At 44.5% G+C, this 22,905-nt stretch overlaps 1 protein-coding gene across 1 annotated transcript in view; it reads left to right on the top strand.

Moving 5' to 3' along the window:
• KIAA1549L (KIAA1549 like) overlaps positions 1 to 22,179 on the top strand; it is a 137,478-nt gene extending 115,299 nt beyond the window's left edge. Inside the window, exons 19-21 of the mRNA XM_057553246.1 lie at positions 2,094 to 2,242; positions 3,394 to 3,545; positions 15,870 to 22,179. Of these exons, the coding sequence (XP_057409229.1) occupies positions 2,094 to 2,242; positions 3,394 to 3,545; positions 15,870 to 16,151 (583 nt within the window). The 3' untranslated portion in view covers positions 16,152 to 22,179. The remainder of the gene's footprint in view (positions 1 to 2,093; positions 2,243 to 3,393; positions 3,546 to 15,869) is intronic.
• The last annotated feature ends 726 nt before the right edge of the window (positions 22,180 to 22,905 follow it).

Raw genomic sequence — 22,905 nt, 5'->3', positions numbered from 1 at the left:
ATCTAAAAATTACTCCAACTTGGACCATCACAACAGCTGCCTCAAGTCTGGGCACCTCCTGCCAGGTGTGTGCACCCAGAAGGCCCTTTGTTATTGAGGGGTGGTGTCCGAGAGGCCACGGAGCAGCATGTCTAGGCTCCTGCCCTAACTCTTGACTTCCAAGATGGGGAGGATGAAAGCACACGAACTTGGATAGGTCAGCTGTGAAGCATATATTCAGCATTCCCTTTGCTCTGTAATAATATAAAAAGCACATGTTTTAAATAAAGATAGACAAGAAACAACAGCCAAGAGCCCTGGGGGAGGTTGGAATAGTCATCATGTCCAAGGCCAGGAGAGACAACCGTGCCCTGGGGCCTGTACGGTCCACCGCCCTGGCCCTCCTACCATAGCTTCCTCCAACATGCTAATCACACACTATTTGTGGGCCACAGGTCTGAACTTTGTCAGAATGGTGAAAAGAAATGAGTTTTCCTCAGAAACGACCTACCTTCATTTCCAGCAGTTTAGGATGCCGAGCTGTGTGTAGACACCACCCTTTGACGCCAGTCAAGCTCAGGGTGGGATGGGAAGCAGCAGACCAGGGTTCCACCCTAACCTGCCAGTAAGTGCTGTGTAACTCCAGGCACATTGCCTCACCTGTCTGGCTCCTGTTTCCTTATCTGTAAAATGAGGGCAATGACCTAAATGATCTCAAAGGCTCTGGGAGTCCTCAAAGGCGGCCGAGTGTACAGAGCAGAACCCAGGGATTTTCCTAGGATGGTTTTCTAAAGGAGTAGCAGATGCCTGGAAACAGCTTGTGGGAAGCCAGGGCTGTGGGAGTGAGCAAATGGGGGAAGGAGGGACGGAGAAAGGAAGGGAGACCCTACACTTCTGAGTCCCCAGCAACCCACCCTGATGTGTAGTTTAATCCTCACAGCTTGTGCTTGACCCTCCTTCGGGAACAGTTACTCCTGAGGGTTCTGGATTGGAGGAGCTTTTCAATCAGTCGTCTGAGCTATGTTTGCTGAAGGCCAGCACCTATTTCTTATTTCTTCTCTCAACCACCAGTCTCTTCTCATGTCCTTCTGCACCGTCTGCCATCCTTGCCAAATATCAGGAGGTCACTGCCCTCCTTATGAACCCAGAGGGTTAGACCAGGGAAGAACCTTTGAGATGGAACCATCCTCCCCTTTCATTTTACAGATGAGGAACTGGGGCTCTGAGAGAGGAGGCAGCCAGAACCCAGCCTCCCGATGCGCTCCCTTACCGCGCCTCTATTCTGCTCTTACTGTGACAGCCTGCCTCTGCTTAGAGGGTGGCCCTGTGGGCTGGCAGCCTTTGCCTCCCTCCACTTTAATTTTAGGAGAGCCCGAAGTGCCTCTACCAAAGGGAAGACAGAGACTGGCTACAGCACCCTTTATACTAGGGGGAGAGGCCCGTGCCCTCACCCCAGCCCCCCTCTTCTTACATGGCTTTCTGAGCCATAAGTGGAGAGAGGTGTTAAATGCGCCAGATTCTCTGCTTGCCTGTGGAACTTAAAAAAAAAAAAGTGTTCTCTCATTCATAATGCCCAGAAAGTACTAGGCTCCTGCTTCCGGGAGCAGCCCGAGCTTCCCAGAGCCTAGGGCTTCTTGCTTCCTGCCAGTGGCAGCAGGGAACGCGGTCCCCGCAGCCCTCCAGGGTCTCCGTCCCGGTATCACGAGGGGGAGCGGCGGCGCACTCCAGACGGAGCCTTCCCATTGGCTGCCGATGATGTCATCACCTGCCAGGTCGACCATCCCCAGCTAAGACCCAGCGCTAATGCTTGGCTCATTTTTATGTGGAAATTAAGTGTTCTACTCCCTAGAGACATGAGAGTCACCCTCAGGGGAGCAATGACCTTGAATATCTAAAAATGACTCCAGCTCGGGCCACCGCGACGGCTGCTCCAGGTCTGGGCGTGTAGGCCCCCTTTGTTATTTGGAGGCAAACCCAGGCCTGAGGACCCTGCCGTCGTGGGGCTTGGAGGCCGAAGCCATCCCCCGGCCGTGATCTGCCTCGGGAGCCCCGCCTCGCCCGGCCGGCCGCGGTCCCGGGAGGCGGCTAAGGCGGGCCCTCTCCCCCCACCCCAGGTCCACCTCGGACGTTGGGAGCAAGACCAGGATGGCCGAGTCCGCGGGGCCTGAGCCCGCCCAGCTGTACGACAGCGCCTCCTTCGCGCAGGTGTCCCGAGGCCCTGTGTCTGTGACGCAGTTGGATCAGTCGGCTTTAAATTACTCAGGTGGGCAAGAGGAGAAAAGCCTGGGAAGAAGCCGGCGCTCTGCGCCAACCCCCGCACTGTGCACTTTGTCCTCCCCGCTCTCCACCTTCTACCCGCCACCGTCAGGAATCAAAGCAACTGTATTTCTGGATCCCCTCTGGACTTCAGTAGCCCTGGCTAGAAGAGCTACTGCTTTTATTTCTTAAAAAGATCTGAAATCTGACAAAATATTAAGATAGGTTACAGTCAGGGTGGATGTTCACATTTTGCCAGACTTAAGGCCTTTTAAAAAATTATTATATATATCTTTAAAGCATTCCAGATACAACTATCCACTCCCAACTCATTCCCCTTCTCCGCAGAGGTAATCACAGTCTTTAAGTCATGGGCTTTCACTACATATGTGTATCTATACAATAGTATATATTAATGCTTTGTATATTTTAAATTTACATAAGTGATGTTAAGCTATACCTTTCCTTTTGCACTTTGTTTTCTTGGCTTAACATTGTTTTCAGGAGTTCTCCAGGTTGCTACACACATATTGATCTAGTTCATTTGTTCACACTGCCATATGGTATTCCATTATGTGATATGCCACCATTTATCCTATCCCCTAGTGAGAGACATATTGGTTGTTTCCAGTTTTTTGCTATTACAAACAATGTCAATGAACATGGAGGTTTGAACATGCCCTAATGGGTTTTTTCATTTATCCAAACCATACCTTTTAGGCTAAAACTGCAAACACCCGGTTGTCAACACTTACTAAAGCATACTGTGTCCAGAAATGCCACCAGTGAAATCTATTCCTTTTGGTTCCTCTTCTTGGCTCTTGAAAAATACCCATCCTCCTGGGAGGAAAACACCTGGCACCCCATCAGGTCAGGGGTGTTGGGATGGGGATGGGGGAGTTGGTGAGGGCTCGGCAAGGATTGTTGAGCCATCACTTCTCTAGAAAGCTAGGTCTGAGTCCCAGCAGGTGATACCTCCACTACTGTCTGGGCAGGTGAGCAGGGCTGGGGCCGCAGGTGGAGGTGTGATGCCTTCCCATCAGCCCTTCCCCCAAGGCCAGAGTCCTCCCATTTCCCAGCTTCCCGCAGCTTGTGCATATGTCAGCCCAGTGGGCGAGGTGCCGGCCTAATCTCGCCCGTCCATCTCCTCCATGCCAGGTAATACGGTGCCAGCAGTGTTCGCCATCCCAGCTGCCAACAGACCCGGCTTCACCGGCTACTTCATCCCGACGCCTCCCTCGTCCTACAGGAGCCAGGCCTGGATGTCTTACGCAGGAGAGAATGAGCTCCCAAGCCAGTGGGCTGATTCGGTGAGACCCTCGCTGATTCCCTCACAACTTTACCTGCTTGACACCCTTCAGGGAGAAAAGGGATGTGAGACTGAGACTGAGTGTTTTGTTATCTCAGGCCCCCTCCCACCAGCCAGGTGGCTAAAATCAGCTATTAGAGGAGACAGTGCGGGGGCGGGGGTGTGATGTCCTTTGACACAGGAGCCTTCAGTCAGATTCCACCTCTTTCCGGAGGGCATCCTTAATCAAATACAGTTTTATAATAACTACCATTTTTTGAGTATTTTCTATGTGCCAGACACTATATTAGATCTTCTATTTATGTTATCTTATTTAATCTTCACAAGACCTATCATGTAGGTATTATTCCCCTGATGTGTCCAGCAGTCAAACCTGCATCTTTCTGGCTCCAAAGCCTTGACTGAATTTGTTCCTTTCAGCTTTAAAATCCTCTGAAAAGTTTAGATGCAATACCAGAAAATGAAGTATTAGAAACCCAAGACTGAATTACTTTGCATGTAGATCTAAAGCTTTCTGCCTGTCTTCCGGCTGAAGCCTGTCTTGTCATGGTCTCCTGGTTTCTTCCTTCATTACACTAGTAGGAGTTCATGGCACAGTGGACCTGGTCCAGCCTGGACCAAAGAGGGGCAGCAACCAGATGAACCTGGACATTCACACCCAAACCTGCCTCTGAGCCACCTGTCAAGCGCTGCCAAGTGAAAAACAAAAAAACAAGCAAACAAAAATAGCACAATGGTGGCCTCTAGAATGAGTTGCTCCACTCCCTGTGTGAGATCATCCATCATGGATAAGAAAGGCAGGCTGTTTCCTAGGGCCCCGTGGTGCTGTATGTCATTTTAGGGTTTGGTCTCAGCATTTGAAATACATCCTAGATTTAGGAAACACATTGATGCCTGTGTCATCTTTTCTCTCTGTCCCAACCCCTGGGATCCATACTTTCTACCCCTACAGGTTCAATTCAACCTCAGCGTTGGTGTCTGTTCTTATTGTAGTGATGCCACATTTAAACAAGATCATCAGGGTAAAACTACCCTACGTATATTAAGTTTCCTAATAATCAGAGCTATTCCTTTAATTTCCAAAATATTTTAAAAATATATGCCACCCTGAATTTTTAAATTCTGGAATGAATTACATCCTTCTCCCCTCCTTCTTTAAAAGAAAAACATAATTTAATTTGTCTTTAACAAATGATTCAGCATCATTATTATGGCTCACTGTACTAAAATGACATTTGTCAGGTGGGCTCTGACGGTTTGTAGGATTATTGCCCCTATGTCAGACATCTCTATTATAATTTTTGGAATTATTATAAGGCTTAGTATGTTTTTTCTTTCTCTGACCTTGCTCCCAGCTCACACCTTGCTGTCAATTTCCCCACTTTCAGATATATACTCACCCTTAAATATGCTTTTCCTAATGCTCTGTTATCTGCAAATGAGGCATGTCTGAGCTCATTAGAGTTGTTTGTAGAGCTGGAGTAAATAGGCTCTGAGAGAGTAACTGGAGGGGTTCCCTACTGTTCAGTCTACAAATCTTAATGCGGGAGTGTATGACATCTCTTTTGGTTGTTTGTGGGCCTTTTTTGCTTCCTTTGTCATGCCCAGCTCTTCTAAACAGCTGAAATCACTGGGTGTGAGTTGATCAGTTCAGAGGTTATTCATAATTCCACTTGAGGTCTAAACATAATGTGTACTTTTCAGAAAGTAGTTGATACTTGTGCTAATTAGGCAGTAGACCTGCAGCTTTGTCAGCTCACCCCCTGCGTGCAGGGTGCCCTGGGTGCTTTGCAGGAGTCAGCAAAAGTATTTACAAAACCTTGTCCCTTGCCTTCAAGATACTTACAGATAATACTTAGCCAGGCTTATGGTGACATCCAGATACCTTTGGGTTCATGTTGCCTTAAAGATGAAGGAAAAGGAGCCCAGCAAATCAAAACTTAATCTTATGGACATGATGACTTGATCACCATGCCACCCCCCATTGTGAGGGAGTGCTAGTTTCCTATTAGTTGTTTTTAAGAGGAAAGTGATTGCTGCAGCCTAAATGGGTCTTTCCTGGAGCCCCATTACCACCTGCAGTTAAGCAGGATGGCGTGCCCATGCGTGGAGCACAGCAGCCAGGAACCAAGCTGGGAGGTCAGGTGCTTTATTGCATTTGAAATTCAGCACAGGAGGCTCAGAGGGACCAGATGTCAGCTTGAGAAAGATACTCCAGTGGGGAAAATGTTCACCCTCCACATCCATGTGAGAAGAAAAAAGCCCCCACCATCATTTGGATGTCTGACCTTCCTGATCCCAGGTATCCAGATATAAGGAGCTAGCTTGTATAAAATCACCTGGACCTGGCTTGACAAATAGGTTTCATCCTTGGTGCTGGATGGAGAGGGATTGAGAGGGGGTTCCCAGGCTCATCAGGAAAGTGTGCTGTGATCAATAGGTGATGCCTGCCACAGGCACTGGCTAGGAAAGGAGTGGTGTTTGCCAGCCCTGGATTTTGGCCCGCAAGGTATGGTGGCTCCCGCCTGCATCTACTGTAAGAGAGGAAGAGTGTGTCATCTCCTCATCTTCCCTGCTTCTGAGTATTACCCTGAGGCCACTCCAGTGGCGTCAGGTGTCCCTGGCCTGTCCCAGCCACAAGCACCAAGTTGCTTAATGCTGCAGAGCTGGGAAGTCTCAAGAGTTGGACACTGACCCTCAGCTCCAGCTGAACTTGAAATGCAGGGAAAGGGGACGTGGCAGCTTCCTTCACAAACATATGGCAGCAGTTGGTCATCCTTCGGTGATTTTCAAATTGTGCTGCTCAGAACCCCAGGTCTGAGACACTCCCTACTGTGTACCATGCACAGTTCTGGGCACTGGTGCACAGTGGTAAGCAGGTGAGACACAGTTCTGCCTTCACAGTCGATGCCTGAGACAGGCGATGGTATTGTGAGTGATGACTGTTATGCTAGACAAAGTGCATGGAAGGACCTTACAGGGAGCCCTCAGCTAATATAGAACTGGAGAAGGTCTCCCGGAAGAAAGGGAGCTTGAGCTGAGACCTGACAGGCAAGTCCCGTGTCCTGGCCTTGGCTCTCTGTTAGCCCCCAGTCACCTGTGCGTTCCCAGCTGTGTGGCCCAAGGGCTCGGACAGTCCAGCTCTGATTTTCCCCTAAGATGCAAGTGAAATATATTTGCTACTTTGTCTTCCTTTATCAGGTCTTGTAGGGAAATTAAAGCCCCAAACTTTAGGACAGCCATCCCATCACTTCTTCCCTCACTCGGGTCCTTCCCGACTCTTACCTGGTCCATTGAGGTAGCCTCAGAACTTATCTCCTCTCCACCTCCGGTGGGTCCACCTCCAGAGTGTCCTTCCTAAAATACAGACCTTTCCTCTGCCTGACACCCATTGGTGGCTCCCAGGCCAGGCCTTCTCCGGAGGGGTTGTCAGAGCCTCTGGCTGGGACTGGGAGAGGCCTGCTTTCCTACGACACATTTGCCCATGCAAAATTCTGAATCCTCACCCAACCCCATCCCACTCCATCCTCACCAGCGGCCAATGAGACATCTCTGTAAAGGATGGAAACACACTCAATCCCTTAGAAGTGTGCCATAGGAAACGTTACTCCGTAGCCTGGCGTTCAGCAGCTTTTTGATCTGGCCCTGACTGCCTGTCTTCCTGAGCTCCCCTCATACCCCACATACCCTCTCTGGTCAGACCAGATCACGGAACCTCCCTGGGTGCACCTTCCTCTGTGTACCTCCAGGCCTCTGCATTGCTTTTCCCTCTGCCTGGAACGCCCCTCCCACCTTGTCTTCTGAAAAACAGCCTCTTCATCTTCCAGACTCAGCTAAGCTGCTTCTCCCAGAAAGCTGCCTGACTCCTCACATGTGCCCCATTCACGGTAGCACCCCATACCTACATCATCCGTGGGCATTTATCTTGCAGTGTTGCAGTGAACATTATGGGATATAAAGGCCTTTTGTGGATTAGCGTGGAACAGCATCCCCTTTTATGGCGCTGTTTCTGCGGGAAAGTTGATCCTGAATTCCAGATCATTGCCCTGTCCTTATTACTATAAGTGTCCATATATTAAAGCATAGAACTGTGTATCTTCCACTTTTAATGAAAAGAGAAATTTTTTTCAAGAAACCAAGATCATATTCCAGATCCAAGACAGTATAGTGCAGTGACTAACTCCCAGCCTGGAGATGCATCTCTCAGTGGCTTGTTAGCTGTGGCACCTTCGATTGAGGCACTGTTTGCTTCAGTTTCCTCTTCTGTAAAATAAGGGTAACAATACCTACCTCCTAGGTTGTTGTTTTGAGAATTAAATGAGACCACGATTGGAAAGCCCTTAGCACAGGGCTCATTCGGTGTTAGCTGTTATCATCAGTGATAAATCCCTGAGTCCTTTTTTCTTTTAAATATATAATTAAAGTCTATTTAATTTTTTTAACATCTTTATTGGAGTATAATTGCTTAACAATGTTGTGTTAGTTTCTGCTGTATAACAAAGTGAATCAGCTATACGGATATATATATATCCCCATATACCCTCCCTATTGCATCTCCCTCCCACCCTCCCTATCTCATGCCTCTAGGTAGTCACAAAGCACTGAGCTGATCTCCCTGTGCTATGCAGCTGCTTCCCGCTAGCTATCTATTTTACATTTGGTAGTGTACATGTGTCAGTGCTACACTCTTACTTCGTCCCAGCTTACCCTTCCCCATCCCTGTGTCCTCAAGTCCATTCTCTGTGTCTGCATCTTTATTCCTGCCCTGCCACTAGGTTCATGAGTACTGTTTTTTTTACATTCCATATATATGCGTTAGCATACAGTATTTGTTTTCCTCTTTCTCACTTACTTCACTCTGTATGACAGACTCTAGGTCCATCCACCTCACTACAAATAACTCAATTTCGTTTCTTTTTATGACTGAGTAATATTCCATTGTATGTATGTGCCACATCTTCTTTATCCATTCATCTGTCGATGGACACTTAGGTTGCTTCCATGTCCTGGCTATTGTAAAGAGTGCTTCAGTGAACATTGTGGTACCATGTCTCTTTTTGAATTATGGTTTTCTCAGGGTATATACCCAGTAGTGGGATTGCTGGGTCATATGGTAGTTCTATTTTTAGTTTTTTAAGGAACCTCCATACTGTTCTCCGTAGTGGCTGTATCAGTTTACATTTCCACCAACAGTTCAAGAGGGTTCTCTTTTCTCCACACCCTCTCCAGCATTTATTGTTTGTAGATTTTTTGATGATGCAATCTGACCGTTGTGAGGTGATACCTCATTGTGGTTTTGATTTGCATTTCTCTAATGATTAATGATGTTGAGCATCCTTTCATGTATTTGTTGGCAATCTGTATGTCTTCTTTGGAAAAATGTCTATTTAGGTCTTCTGCCCATTTTTGGATTGGGTTGTTTGTTTTTTTGATATTGAGCTGCATGAGCTGCTTGTATATTTTGGAGATTAATCCTTTGTCAGTTGCTTCGTTTGCAAATATTTTCTCCCATTCTGAAGGTTGTCTTTTCATCTTGTTTATGGTTTCCTTTGCTGTGCAAAAGCTTTTAAGTTTTATTACGTCCCATTTGTTTATTTTTGTTTTTATTCGCATTTCTCTAGGAGGTGAGTCAAAAAGGATCTTGCTGTGATTTATGTCATGGAGTGTTCTGCCTATGTTTTCCTGCTGAGAGTTTTATAGTGTCTGGCCTTACATTTAGGTCTTTAATCGATTTTGAGTTTATTTTTGTGTATGGTGTTAAAGAGTGTTCTAATTTCATTCTTTTACATCTAGCTGTCCAGTTTTCCCAGCACCACTTATTGAAGAGGCTGTCTTTTCTCCATTGTATATTCTTGCCTCCTTTATCAAAAACAAGGTGACTGTATGTGTGTGGGTTTATCTCTGGGCTTTCTATCCTGTTCCATTGATCTATATTTCTGTTTTTGTGCCAGTACCATACTGTCTTGATTACTGTAGCTTTGTAGTATAGTCTGAAGTCAGGGAGCCTGATTCCTCCAGCTCCGATTTTCTTTCTCAAGATTGCTTTGGCTATTCGGGGTCTTTTGTGTATCCATACAAATTGTAAAGTTTTTTATTCTAGTTCTGTGAAAAATGCCCTTGGTGGTTTGATGGGGATTGCACTGAATCTGTAGATTGCTTTGGGTAGTATAGTCATTTTCACAATGTTGATTCTTCCAATCCAAGAACATGGTATATCTCTCCATCTGTTTGTATCATCTTTAATTTCTTTCATCAGTGTCTTATAATTTTCTGCATACAGGTCTTTTGTCTCCTTAGGTAGGTTTATTCCTAGGTATTTTATTCTTTTTGTTGCAGTGGTAAATGGGAGTGTTTCCTTAATTTCTCTTTCAGATTTTTCATCATTAGTGTATAGGAATGCAAGAGATTTCTGTGCATTAGTTTTGTATCCTGCAACTTTACCAAATTCATTGATTAGCTCTAGTAGTTTTCTGGTAGTGTCTTTAGGATTCTCTATGTATAGTATCGTGTCATCTGCAAACAGTGATAGTTTTACTTCTTCTTTTCTGATTTGGATTCCTTTTATTTCTTTTGCTTCTCTGATTGCTGTGGCTAAAACTTCCAAAACTATGTTGAATAATAGTGGTGAGAGCGGGCAACCTTGTCTTGTTCCTGATCTTAGTGGAAATGGTTTCAGTTTTTCACCATTGAGAATGATGTTGGCTGTGGGTTTGTCATATATAGCCTTTATTATGTTGAGGTAAGTTCCTTCCCTGCCTACTTTCTGGAGGGTTTTTATCATAAATGGGTGTTGAATTTTGTTGAAAGCTTTTTCTCTGATGATCATATAGTTTTTCTCCTTCAATTTGTTAATATGGTGTATCACATTGATTGATTTGCATATATTGAAGAATCCTTGCATTCCTGGGATAAACCTTGATCATGGTTTATGTCCTTTTAATGTGCTGTTGGATTCTGTTTGCTAGTATTTTGTTTAGGAGTTTTTGCATCTATGTTCATCAGTGATATTGGCCCGAAGTTTTCTTTTTTGTGACATCTTCATCTGGTTTTGGTATCAGGGTGATGGTGGCCTCGTAGAATGAGTTTGGGAGTGTTCCTCCTTCTGCTATATTTTGGAAGAGTTTGAGAAGGATAGGTGTTAGCTCTTCTCTAAATGTTTGATAGAATTCATCTATGAAGCCATCTGGTTCTGGGCTTTTGTTTGTTAGAAGACTTTTAATCACACTTTCAATTTCATTGCTTGTGATTGGTCTGTTCATATTTTCTGTTTCTTCCTGGTTCATTCTCAGAAGGTTGTACTTTTCTAAGAATTTGTCCATTTCTTCCAGGTTGTCCATTATATTGGCATAGAGTTGCTTGTAGTTATCTCTCATGGTCCTTTGTATTTCTGCAGTGTCAGTTGTTACTTCTCTTTTTTCATTTCTAATACTGTTTAGCCTTCTCCCTTTTTTTCTTGATCAGTCTGGCTAATGGTTTATCAATTTTGTTTATCTTCTCAAAGAACCAGCTTTTAATTTTATTGATCTTTGCTATCGTTTCCTTTATTTCTTTTTCATTTATTTCTGATCTGATCTTTATGACTTCTTTCCTTCTGCTAACTTTGGGGTTTTTTTGTTCTTCTTTCTCTAATTGCTTTAGGTGTAAGGTTAGGTTGTTTATTTGAGATTTTTCTTGTTTCTTGAGGTAGGATTGTATTCCTATAAATTTCACTCTCCGAACTGCTTTTGCTGCATCCCATAGGTTTTGGGTCATCGTGTTTTCATTGTCATTTGTTTCTAGGTAGTTTTTGATTTCCTCTTTGATTTCTTTAGTGATCTCTTGGTTATTTAGTAGCATATTGTTTAGCCTCCATGTGTTTGTATTTTTTACAGTTTTTTTCCTGTAATTGATATCTAGTCTCATAATGTTGTGGTTGGAAAAGATACTTGATACAATTTCAATTTACTTAAATTTACCAAAGCTTGATTTGTGACCCAAGATATGATCTGTCCTGGAGAATGTTCCATGAGCACTTGAGAATAAAGTGTATTCTGTTGTTTTTGAATGGAATGTCCTATAAATATCAATTAAGTCCACCCTGTTTAATGTGTCATTTAAAGCTTGTGTTTCCTTATTTACTTTTTGGATGATCTGTCCATTGGTGAAAGTGGTGTGTTAAAGTCCCCTTCTATTATTGTGTTACTGTCAGTTTCCCCTTTTATGGCTGTTAGCATTTGCCTTATGTATTGAGGTGCTCCTATGTTGGGTGCATAAATATTTACAATTGTTATATCTTCTTCTTGGATTGATCCCTTGATCATTATATAGTGTCCTTCTTTGTCTCTTGTAATATTCTTTATTTTAAAGTCTATTTTGTCTGATATGAGAATTGCTACTCCAGCTTTCTTTTGATTTCCATTTGCATGGAATATCTTTTTCCATCCCCTCACTTTCAGTCTGTATGTGTCCCTAGGTCTGAAGTGGGTCTCTTGTAGACAGCATATATACGGGTCTTATTTTTGTATCCATTCAGCTAGTCTGTGTCTTTTGGTTGGAACATTTAATCCATTTACATTTAAGGTAGTTATCGATATGTATGTTCCTATTACCATTTTCTGAATTAATTTGGGTTTGTTATTGTAGGTCTTTTCCTTCTCTTGTGTTTCCTGCCTAGAAAAGTTCCTTTAGCATCTGTTGTAAAGCTGTTTCGGTGGTGCTGAATTCTGTTAGCTTTTGCTTGTCTGTAAAACTTGTAATTTCTCTGTCGAATCTGAATGAGATCCTTGCTGGGTAGACTAATCTTGGTTGTACGTTTTTCCCTTTCATCACTTTAAATATGTCCCGCCACTCCCTTCTGGCTTGCAGAGTTTCTGCTGAAAGATCAGCTGTTAACCTTATGGGGATTCCCTTGTATGTTATTTGTTGTTTTTCCCTTGCTGCTTTTTTTTTTTAAATAAATTTATTTATTTATTTATTTTTAGCTGTGTTGAGTCTTTGATTCTGTGCGAGGGCTTTCTCTAGTTGCGGCGAGCGGGGGCCACTCTTCATTGCGGTGTGCGGGCCTCTCACTATCGCGGCCTCTCTTGTGGGGAACACAGGCTCCAGACGCGCAGGCTCAGTAGTTGTGGCTCACAGGCCTAGTTGCTCCGCGGCATGTGGGATCTTCCCAGACCAGGGCTCGAACCTGTGTCCCCTGCATTGGCAGGCAGATTCTCAACCACTGCTCCACCAGGGAAGCCCCCTTGCTGCTTTTAATATTTTTTCTTTGTATTTAATTTTTGATAGTTTGATTAATATGTGTCTTGGCATGTTTCTCCTTGGATTTATCCTGTATGGGACTCTCTGTGTTTCCTGGACTTGATTGACTATTTCCTTTTTCATATTAGGGAAGTTTTCAACTATACTCTCTTCAAATATTTTCTCAGTCCCTTTCTTTTTCTCTTCTTCTTCTGGGACCCCTATAATTCGAATGTTGGTGAGTTTAATGTTGTCCCAGAGGTCTCTGAGACTGTCCTCAATTCTTGTCATTCTTATTTCTTTATTCTTCTCTGTGGTAGTTATTTCCACTATTTTATCCTCCAGGTCACTTGTCTGTTCTTCTGCCTCAGTTATTCTGCTATTGATTCCTTCTAGAGAGTTTTTAATTTCATTTATTGTGTTGTTCATCATTGTTTGTTTGCTCTTTAGTTCTTCTAGGTCCTTGTTAAACGTTTCTTGTATTTTCTCCATTCTATTTCCAAGATTTTGGATCATCTTTACTATTATTACTCTGAATTCTTTTTCAGGTAGACTGCCTATTTCTTCTTCATTTGTTTGGTCTGGTGGGTTTTTACCTTGCTCCTTCATCCACTACATATTTCTCTGTCTTCTCATTTTGTTTAACTTACTGTGTTTGGGGTCTCCTTTTCGCAGGCTGCAGGTTCTTACTTCCCATTGTTTTTGGTATCAGTCCCCAGTGGGTGAGGTTGGTTCAGTGGCTTGTGTAGGCTTCCTGGTGGAGGGACTGGTGCCAGTGTTCTGGTGGATGGGGCTGTATCTTGTCCCTTTCGTGGGCATGGCCATGTCCGGTGGTGTTTTTTGGTATGTCTGTGAACTTAGTATGACTTTAGCCAGCCTCTCTGTTAATGGGTGTGGTTGTGTTCCTGTCTTGCTAGTTGTTTGGCATCGGGTGTCCAGCACTGGAGCTTGCTGGCCATTGGGTGGAGCTGGGTCTTAGTGTTGAGATGGAGATCTCTAGGAGAGCTCTCGCCGATTGATATTATGTGGGGCTGGGAGGTCTCTGGTGGTCCAATGTCTTGGACTCGACTCTCCCACCTCAGAGGCTCAGGCCTGACACCCGGCCAGAGCACCAAGACCCTGCCAGCCTCACGGCTCAGAAGAAAAGGAAGAAAAAAACAGGAAAAAAACCCCAAACAAACAACAGATAGAACCCCAAACCAAATGGTAAAAGCAAAACTAAACAGACAAAATCACACAAAGAAACATGAAAAGAAAACAAACAACAACAACAAAATAGAAACAGTCAGAACCCTAGGACAGATGGTAAAAGCAAATCTAAAGAGACAAAATCACACAAAGAAACATACATATACACACTCAAAAAAAGAGAAAAAAAGGAAAAAAATATTTTTTTAATTTAAAAAGTAATAAAATTTTAAAAAAGAGAGCAACCAAACCAATAAAAAATCCACCAGTGATAACAAGCACTAAAAACTAAACTAAGATAAAAATAAAAATCAGAAACAAGTCAGATGCAGAAAGCAAACCCCAAGTCTACAGTTGCTCCCAAAGTCCACTGCCTCAATTTGGGGAACATTCGTTGTCTATTCAGGTATTCCACAGATACAGGTTCATCAAGTTGATTGTGGGGATTTAATCCGCTGCTCCTGAGGCTGCACGGAGAACTTTCCCTTTCTCTTCTTTGTTCGCACAGCTCCCAGGGTTCAGCTTTGGTTTTGGCCCCACCCCTGAATGTAGGCCACCCTCAGGCGTCTGTTCCTGCCCAGACAGGAGCGGTTAAAGCAGCGGCTGATTAGAGCTCTCTTGCTCACTCAGGCTGGGGAGAGGAAGGGGTACAGTAGTCATAATTGTAATTCGGGGCAAGCCTGCGGGGCAGAGGCCAACATGACATTGCAACAGCCTGAGGCGTGCCATGCGTTCTCCTGGGGATGTTGTCCCTGGATCTCAGGACCCTGGCAGTGGTGGGCTGCACAGGCTCCTGGGGGGGTGTGGGTAGTGACCTGTGCTTGCACACAGGATTCTTAGTGGCAGCGGTGGCAGTGTTAGCATTTCATGCCTGTCTCTGGGGTCTGAGCTGATAGCCGCGGCTCGCACCTGTCTCTGGAGCTTGCTTAGGTGGTTCTCTGAATCCCCTCTCCTTGCGCACCCCGAAACAATGGTCTTTTGCCTTTTTGGAAGGTCCAGACTTTTTCCCTAACTCCCTCCCGGCTATCTGTGGCGCACTAGCCCCCTTCAGGCTGTGTTCACACAGCCAACCCCAGTCCTTTCCCTGGGGTCTGACCTCTGAAGCCCAAGCCTCAGCTCCCAGCCCCTGCCCACCCTGGCGGGTGAGCCGACAAGCCTCTCAGGCTGGTGAGTGCTGGTCAGCACTGATCCTCTATGCGGGAATCTCTCCGCTTTGCCCTCTGCACCCCTGTTGCTGCGCTCTCTTCTGTGGCTCCGAACTTTCCCTCCCGCCCACCCCCCATCTCCACCAGTGAAGGGGCTTCCTAGTGTGTGGAAACTTCCTCTTTCACAGCTCCCTCCCAGAGGTGCAGGTCCCATCCCTATTCTTTTGTCTCTGTTTTTCCTTTTTTCTTTTGCCCTACCCAAGTACGTGGGGAGTTTCTTGCCTTTTGGGAAGTCTGAGGTCTTCTGCCAGAGTTCAGTAGGTGTTCTGTAGGAGTTGTTCCACATGTAGATGTATTTTTGATGTACTTGTGGGGAGGAAGGTGATCTCCACGTCTTTCGGCTCCTCCATCTTGAAGGTCTCTCCCACGAGTCCTTTGACATCCATAAAGAACAACACTTCTTTTGGCAAGATGGTGCTGATATCAAAAAGGTAGCCAGGTAGATTCAGATGTAGATTCAGGTATGTGCCCACTGTTTACATACTGTTTAAAACACGTATTTAATTCATCCAACCAGCAGATCCTGTGAGTCCAAATCACCTATTTTCCAAACAGACTCCAGATTTTGTATCTGCACAGTGGTGCATTGCCTTCATTTTCTTCTAAATCTCTTTCCTTGTCCTCAGTCCCCACCCGCTTTGGCTTCGAGTGTGTCCTATGACTTGAGCCGCTTCCTGACCCCAGGTCCTTGTCTTCTCTCCCAACATGCTATGTAGGTCCCCCTCCCGGGGTACATCGAGGCTTACCCCCGGTCCCGGTATCAGCAGAACTCGCCCTCCAGGCTCCCTCGCCAGTACAGCCAGCCAGCCGGGCTGCACCCCAGCTTGGAGCAGGCCCCGGTGCCCTCCGCAGCAGCCTCACAGCAGAGCCTGGCGGAGAACGACCCATCCGACACGCCCCTGACCAACATCTCCACAGCGGCCCTGGTGAAGGCCATCCGGGAAGAGGTGGCCAAACTGGCCAAGAAGCAGACGGACATGTTTGAGTTCCAGGTCTAATGCCTTCGCCCACTTCCAGACTCTGAGGAAACAGTCTTTGGGTTTCTCCAGCCTGGCTTGATGGGTCTGGAGGCACAGACGATGTGGGAGTCTTTCTCACCCTCAGTTTCTAAAAAAGGTGAACAGTGGGGCTTCTGGGGAACAGGAAACTCTTGAACAACTGGATGCTTGGCTTATTCAACTGATTGTATGTCAACAAGTCCCCATGTGGGACCATATGTTTGATACTCTGTTACATTAACTGTTTGAACTGCGGGTGTATTTCCCTACGGAGCCTTAGTCACGAGAGATGCTCGCTAATCTGCAGATTCCTGTCCAATGACATATTTTAATAAATCACCAGAATGGGGAGAGCATAGCTCTATCTTCGGTGACCTCTGCATGTTAACTCTATTTCTGTGTTAAAGGCAATGCAGGCGTGTGATGAAGTCCCAGACTGTACTCTCTCTCATTCAACCATGACTGTAATCGTTGCAATCACCTCCCGTCTCCAAGGGAGACACTGACTCCAGCCAAGAAAGCTGAGTCCTTTTCTTTTAAAGGTTCATATTCAAAGTCAAATAAATTGGATGAAAATCAGTACTGTCAATGACTGCACCTATGAATAGTCCTGACTCTTTTCCCTCCGCAATTAATTCAACCAAGGCCAAGAAAGAGAGAAGATGAGAGGGAATGGTGGATTTGTGTTGACAGGTTTTTGAAAAGGTGTTGTCATTTTGGAAATAGAGTATTCTGCAAGTTGGGCTCTGGCTGGAAGAGAATCGGTGCTAAGAGCTTTTAAGGTCCTACAAAAGAAAAACAGGTTTTCTTTGCCCTGCAATGAAGGTGGCCTGAGAACGAAGCTTCTCTGTTTTGGGGGACGATAGATACATCGACTTTTACAAGGAAACCTCTGTCTCTTCAGCAATGATGTCCAGCATGTGCTGCCCAGTGATACAAAAAGAAATAGTCATTGATGCCTGTTAGAAGCAGGAACAGTGGACCCAGTCTCCCCAGGCTGCAGCCTCTGTTTATAGAAGCTTCTGAACGCAGAAAATCTGTTGATTTACATTTAAATGTAAATAACCTTTTTAAAGGTGTATGGAGTTAGCCAGTCCCCTCCCGCACTCCTTCCCATAGTTAGTTAATAGACATAGGAGGACATTTGCCAAAATGGCAGGCTTCTGACCTCATGACCATGATGTTGCAAATCAGCCTCCCTGGCATGGCAGGTGAGCCTCCAGAGCTCTGGGTGGACAATGCCTCACAGCCCTAAGGCACCAGCTGCTGACTGTCAGTGCAAGAGCAAAACAGCTACTGACTTCAGGTAGCCCAGGGGAGGGGACACCCTGGTCCCCTCACCAACTTTGGGAGCTATGCTCAATGTCGGGGGCTTACTCGGTGTCTGTTGGAGAGTGAGGTCCTGTCCTGCCTTCTCACCCATGATCCATCTAGCTTCAGCTTGTATCCATCCCCTCTGAGTCCATCTTTCCATTCTCCTCATGAGTTTCTTTGGTCTTTATTGAGAGAAGAAGGTGGAAATTTTAAAATTGAGAGAAGAGTAGGAGTGGAATTGATTAGAGTGGGAGAGTCAAACTGTCAAAGCACAGACTTTTCAAAGAAGCTGTTTTTATTTCCCAATGGCAAATTGCCCTTTCTGGAATGTTCTGGAGATGATGTATCATGGAATCCCCAAACGAGTCTCTTGTTCTGATGATATTAGGTAGTGTCCTTTTGGTATGCTGGTTGATCTTTCATAGTGTTAGTTTTTTGTTACTTAAAAAAAATCAGCTATAAATAAAATGTATTTTTGTAATTTCCATGTGTATATATGGTATATTTCTACCAATGGACGCTTGTTGTAGTCCAAAACCTAAATCAGTTTGCAAAACACTGTGGACAGTGCAAGATTTTACTGACAGATTAACACAATGCCTAAGTCTATCCAAATAGGTATTCTGTGCACTTGAATGAACAAAGAGCCAAAGAAACTCAGCCTTTTCATGCAAATGGTATGAGTCTGATAAAGTCAGCTACATTGTCCCGCCTTATCAATGATATGAATATTTCATCAGTGCAGTGATATCAACCCGGTACTTTGTCTACTTGGTAAATGCCTGGAAATACTGTATGTGAAAATGAAGTTCCAACACCTTAGTGTAATTTAAGTATAGGCACATGCTTTCAAGACAGTGTCTGTGTTTTGGATGTACCAGTGACTCACAGAAGAGGAGCCCACAGTGTGCGGTGGTCTGGCTCCAGCTGGCTAAAAGGATGCAGAAAAATCATGGTGAGCTGTGTAGAACCCCGTGAAATGCTGAGTCAGTCAATGGAGATGGCTAAAAATACAGCATGCTAAATCAGACACTCTTTTAAACGAGATACCGCAGGTTTAAGAGCAGTATATGTGAGGAAAACCTTAAGTTGAGAAGAAATCAAATCTGTTTGTGTTGTCCCACCAATGCGAGATGGCCGCCATTGTTTGATATTCTGTGACTAAGATGTGGTCCCTTTTCTGAAGAGTCTCCTGACCTCATGGAGGTTATGGATACCTGGACAGCTGACTCTGAGAAAAGGCAGGTGGTCAAAAGTGCCCTGTGGAAGTCAATACAGAGTTCCATGCAAACCCAGAGGCTCTGTGTTCCTCATGACCCTCCAGACAGTTGAAGAAGCCACAGAAGACATTGGTGACCTCAGAGAAGGAAGCTACAGTCCGAAGAAGTGGAGTGACCTGCCCGAGGCCTTCAGCCCAAGCCCACTGACTCATGATCGGGCTTGCTTTCCATTTCACCATGCTGCCTGCACGCTTGCCTGCGACACGTTTCTTGAACTGTGCTAGGAAGTTCAAAAAGTAGACAAGGGTCATATGAGGGACTATCTACATTCTTGTGAAGAAAAAAGATAATTGAATATGTAAAGAACTTCAGATAAAGTGTATGAGGACAATGCATTTGTGGCATAATAAACTTTTTTTGGAACTAGTTTCAACGTGAGTTTTCTGCATTCATGAAAAGAAGGCATTTTGGCTTTTTCCAGAGAGCACCATCAAGGAAATGGTGTTCTCTACTGCTGTTCAAGACTTCAGGGGTGTGTTCTTCTCTCAGCGCCATGGGTCCAAACAGGCAGGTGGGGAGACCACAGCAGCTTGTCACTGAGAGGTAGCCGATTCTGCACTTTGCACTAGGGGAGGCTATCCCGTGGTACAGGAACGTAAAAGTCTATTGCGTGCCCTGGTACCTACCATCCGAGATGCATTGGTACCTGCGGAATAGGAACTTGCCTCTTTCAGGGTGTGCTATGGACTGAATGTGTCCTCCGCAATTTCTATGCTGAAATCCTAACCCCCAATGTGATGGTATTAGGAGGTGGGGCCTTGGGAAGTGCTTAGCTAGTGAGGGGAGCCCTCGTGAATGGGATTAATGCCCTTATAAAAGGGACCCCAGAAAGCTCTCTTGCCCTCTTTTCTGCCACATGAGGATAAAATAAGGAGTCGATAGTCTGCAACCCAGAAGAGGGTTCTCACCAGGACCTGACCGTGCTGGCACCCTGATCTCGGACTTCCATCCTCCAGAACTGTGAGAACGAAATGTCTGTTGTTTGTAAGCCACCCAGGCTATGGTTCTCTGTTATGGCAGCCTGAGCTGATGAATGACTAAGGGTGGATCATGTAGGAATCAGTTCTCTGGTACCAGAAGAAGTTATATTGTGCATGTGCTAATTTAAGAATTCAGCAGAAGGGCATGTAATTTCTGAGCATTCTTGATGGAAGAATGGGTAGGATATTGTTAGATTTGTGATATAAAAAAAGAAAAGACTTCTGAGAGTACGGATGGAGGAGGAGAAAGATTTAAATACCTGACTAAAATAAGTGCTTCTCTAACAGGCAGAAATTAACAAAATAGATCAAAAGATTTAAATACCGATTACCAAAAAATAAGCTTCTTTTTTCTACGTAACACACAGGAACTCATTGTTTAATGAAAAAAAATAACATATTATTTTAAAGTTTGAGAACAGAATTTAAATGTAATCCACTCCTATTACACATCAGAAAGTAGTTTGGACTTTTCTAACAACATACAGCCAAATACGCTTAGGGAAAGATAGTAATTTAGCAGTGACTGACTTGGGTCCAAGTATTAGAAATTAAATGCGGCCATTTAGTCCAATCTTGAAGATATTCTAGTCAAGGACCTTTGTGAGGACCAGAAACCCATTCACACTTGCTCAAATGTAGAGACTGAGCAAATACAGGCAGACCTCAGAAATATTGTGGGTTTGGTTCTAGACCGCCACAATAAAGCAAATACCACAATAATGTGAGTCACATTAATTTTGGGGTTCCCAGTGCATATAAAAGTTATATTTACACTATACTGTAGTCTATTAAATGTGAAATAGCATTACGTCTAAAAAAATACATACCTTAATTTAAAAACACTTTATCGGTAAAAAATGCTAACCATCATCTGAGCCTTCAGCGAGTTGTAATCTTTTCGCTGGTGGAGGGTCTTGCTTCAGTGTTAATGGCTGCTGACTGATCAGGATGGTGGTTGCTGAACGTTGGCATGGCTGTGGCAACTTCTTAAAATAAGGCAACGATGAAGTTTGCTGCATTGATTGACTCTTCCTTTCATGAACGATTTCTCTATAGCTGCAGTGCTGTTTGATAGCATTTTGACCACATTAGAACTTCTTTCAAAATTGAGTCAATCTTCTCAAAACGCTGCTGCTGCTTTATCATCTAAGTCATATTCTGAATCCTTTGTTGTCCTTTCAACAACAGCCTTCACAGCATATTCACCAGGAGTAGATTCCATCTCAAGAAACCATTTTCTTTGCTCATCCATGAGAAGCAACTCCTCATCCGTTACAGTTTTATCATGAGATTGCAGCAATTCAGTCACATCTTCAGGCTCCACTTTTAGTTCTCTTGCTGTTCCCACCACAGCTGCAGTTACTTCCTCCGCTGAAGTCATCCATGAGAATTGGAATCAACTTCTTCTAAACTCCTGTTATGTTGATATTTTGACCTCTTCCTACGAATCACAAGTGTTCTTAATGGTATCTAGAACAGTGAATCCTTTTCAGAACGTTTTCCATTGACTTTGCCCACATCCATCAGAGGAATCACTATCTATGAAGCCTTACAAAATGTATTTCTTAAATAATAAGACAAAGTCAAAAGTACTCCTTGATCCATGGGCTGCAGAATGGATGTGTTAGCAGGCATGAAAACAACATGGATCTCATTGTACATCCCCGTCAGAGCTCTTGGTTGACCAGGTGCATTGTCAATGAGCAGTACTATTTAAAAAAAAATCTTTTCTGAGCAGTAATCTCAACAGTGGGTTAAAAATATTCATTAAACCATGTTGTCAAACAGATGTGCTGTCATCTGGGCTTTCTTGTTCCATTTATAGAGCACAGGCAGAGTAGATTTAGCATAATTCTTAAGGGCCCTAGGGTTCTTGGAATGGTAGATGACCATTGGCTTCAACTTTAAGTCACCAGCTGCATTAGCCTCTAACCAGAGAGTCAGCCAATCCTTTGAAGCTTTGAAGCCAGGCATTGGCTTCTCCTCGCTGGCTATGAAAGTCCTGGATGGCATCCCCTTCTAATATAAGGCTGTTTTGTTGTATGGCTGTTAGCATAACTGATGCCATCTTGGATGCTTAGTTTCTCCTGTCCTTTTACTGACCTCACCCAGGACTGTACTGTGCAGTGAATCACTTCTCTGTCATCAAAGGCTTGCTAGTTATAGATACTGTTTCATAATCATTAGGACCAGGTCGCCTCTATGCTCTCTAGTCCCCCCAAATGATGAAAACCTTCCCTAATGTAATCCCGGTGCCCATGAGACTAGTTACCCATCATAAATCTTGACTTAGGAATGCACGTCCTGTTTCCAAGCACATACCTCCATATTCTAGGTTAGCTATAAAATTGTCCCAATGGCCCCTCGGCAGTGCAGGATGCTTCTGGATCATTGTGCACCTGATCCCACCCTGTGAGTAAATTACCCTATAATAAACTGATCCATTGATTACATGGAGCTTCCTGCCTAGTTTTTCAGTCTCAATATGCCTTCTCAGTTTGGTGGGTACTTTTTGTTCCCTCTGTCCTCCAACATTTGTCTACATTGACAGTCTGTTGTTTAGTGCAGTCACCTTCATTAATCATCTCAGCTGGATCTTCTGGGTAGCTTGCTGCAGCTTCTACATCAGCACTTGCTGCTTCACCTTGCACTTTTATGTTATAGAGATGGCTCTTTCCTTAAACCTCATGAACCCACCTCTGCTAGCTTCAAACTGTCTTCTGCAGCTTCCTCACCTCTCTCAGCCTTCATGAAATTGAAGAGAGTTAGGGCCTTGCTCTGGATTGGGCTTTGATTAAGGGAATGTTGTGGCTGGTTGGATCTTTAGACTACTAAAACTTTTTCCAGATCAGCAATAGGCTGCTTTACTTTCTTATCATTTGTGTTTTCACTGGAGTAGCACTTTTAATTTCCTTCAAGAACTTTTTCTTTGCACTCACAGCTTGGCTAACTGTTGGGTGCAAGAAGCCTAGCTTTTGGCCTGTCTCAGCTTTCAACATGCCTTCCTCTCACTAAGCCTAATCACTTCCGGCTTTTGATTTAAAGTGAGAGACATTGGACCCTTCCTTTCACTTGAACATTTAGAGGCCATCGTAGGGTTATTAATTGTCCTAATTTCAATATTGTTGTACCTCAGGGAATAGGGAGGCCCAAGAAGAGGGAGAGAAGGAATGGGGG

The sequence above is a fragment of the Balaenoptera acutorostrata genome, chromosome 9, assembly GCF_949987535.1.
Source record: "Balaenoptera acutorostrata chromosome 9, mBalAcu1.1, whole genome shotgun sequence".
NCBI lineage: Eukaryota > Metazoa > Chordata > Mammalia > Artiodactyla > Balaenopteridae > Balaenoptera > Balaenoptera acutorostrata.
This window is presented reverse-complemented; position numbering and strand designations above follow the sequence as displayed.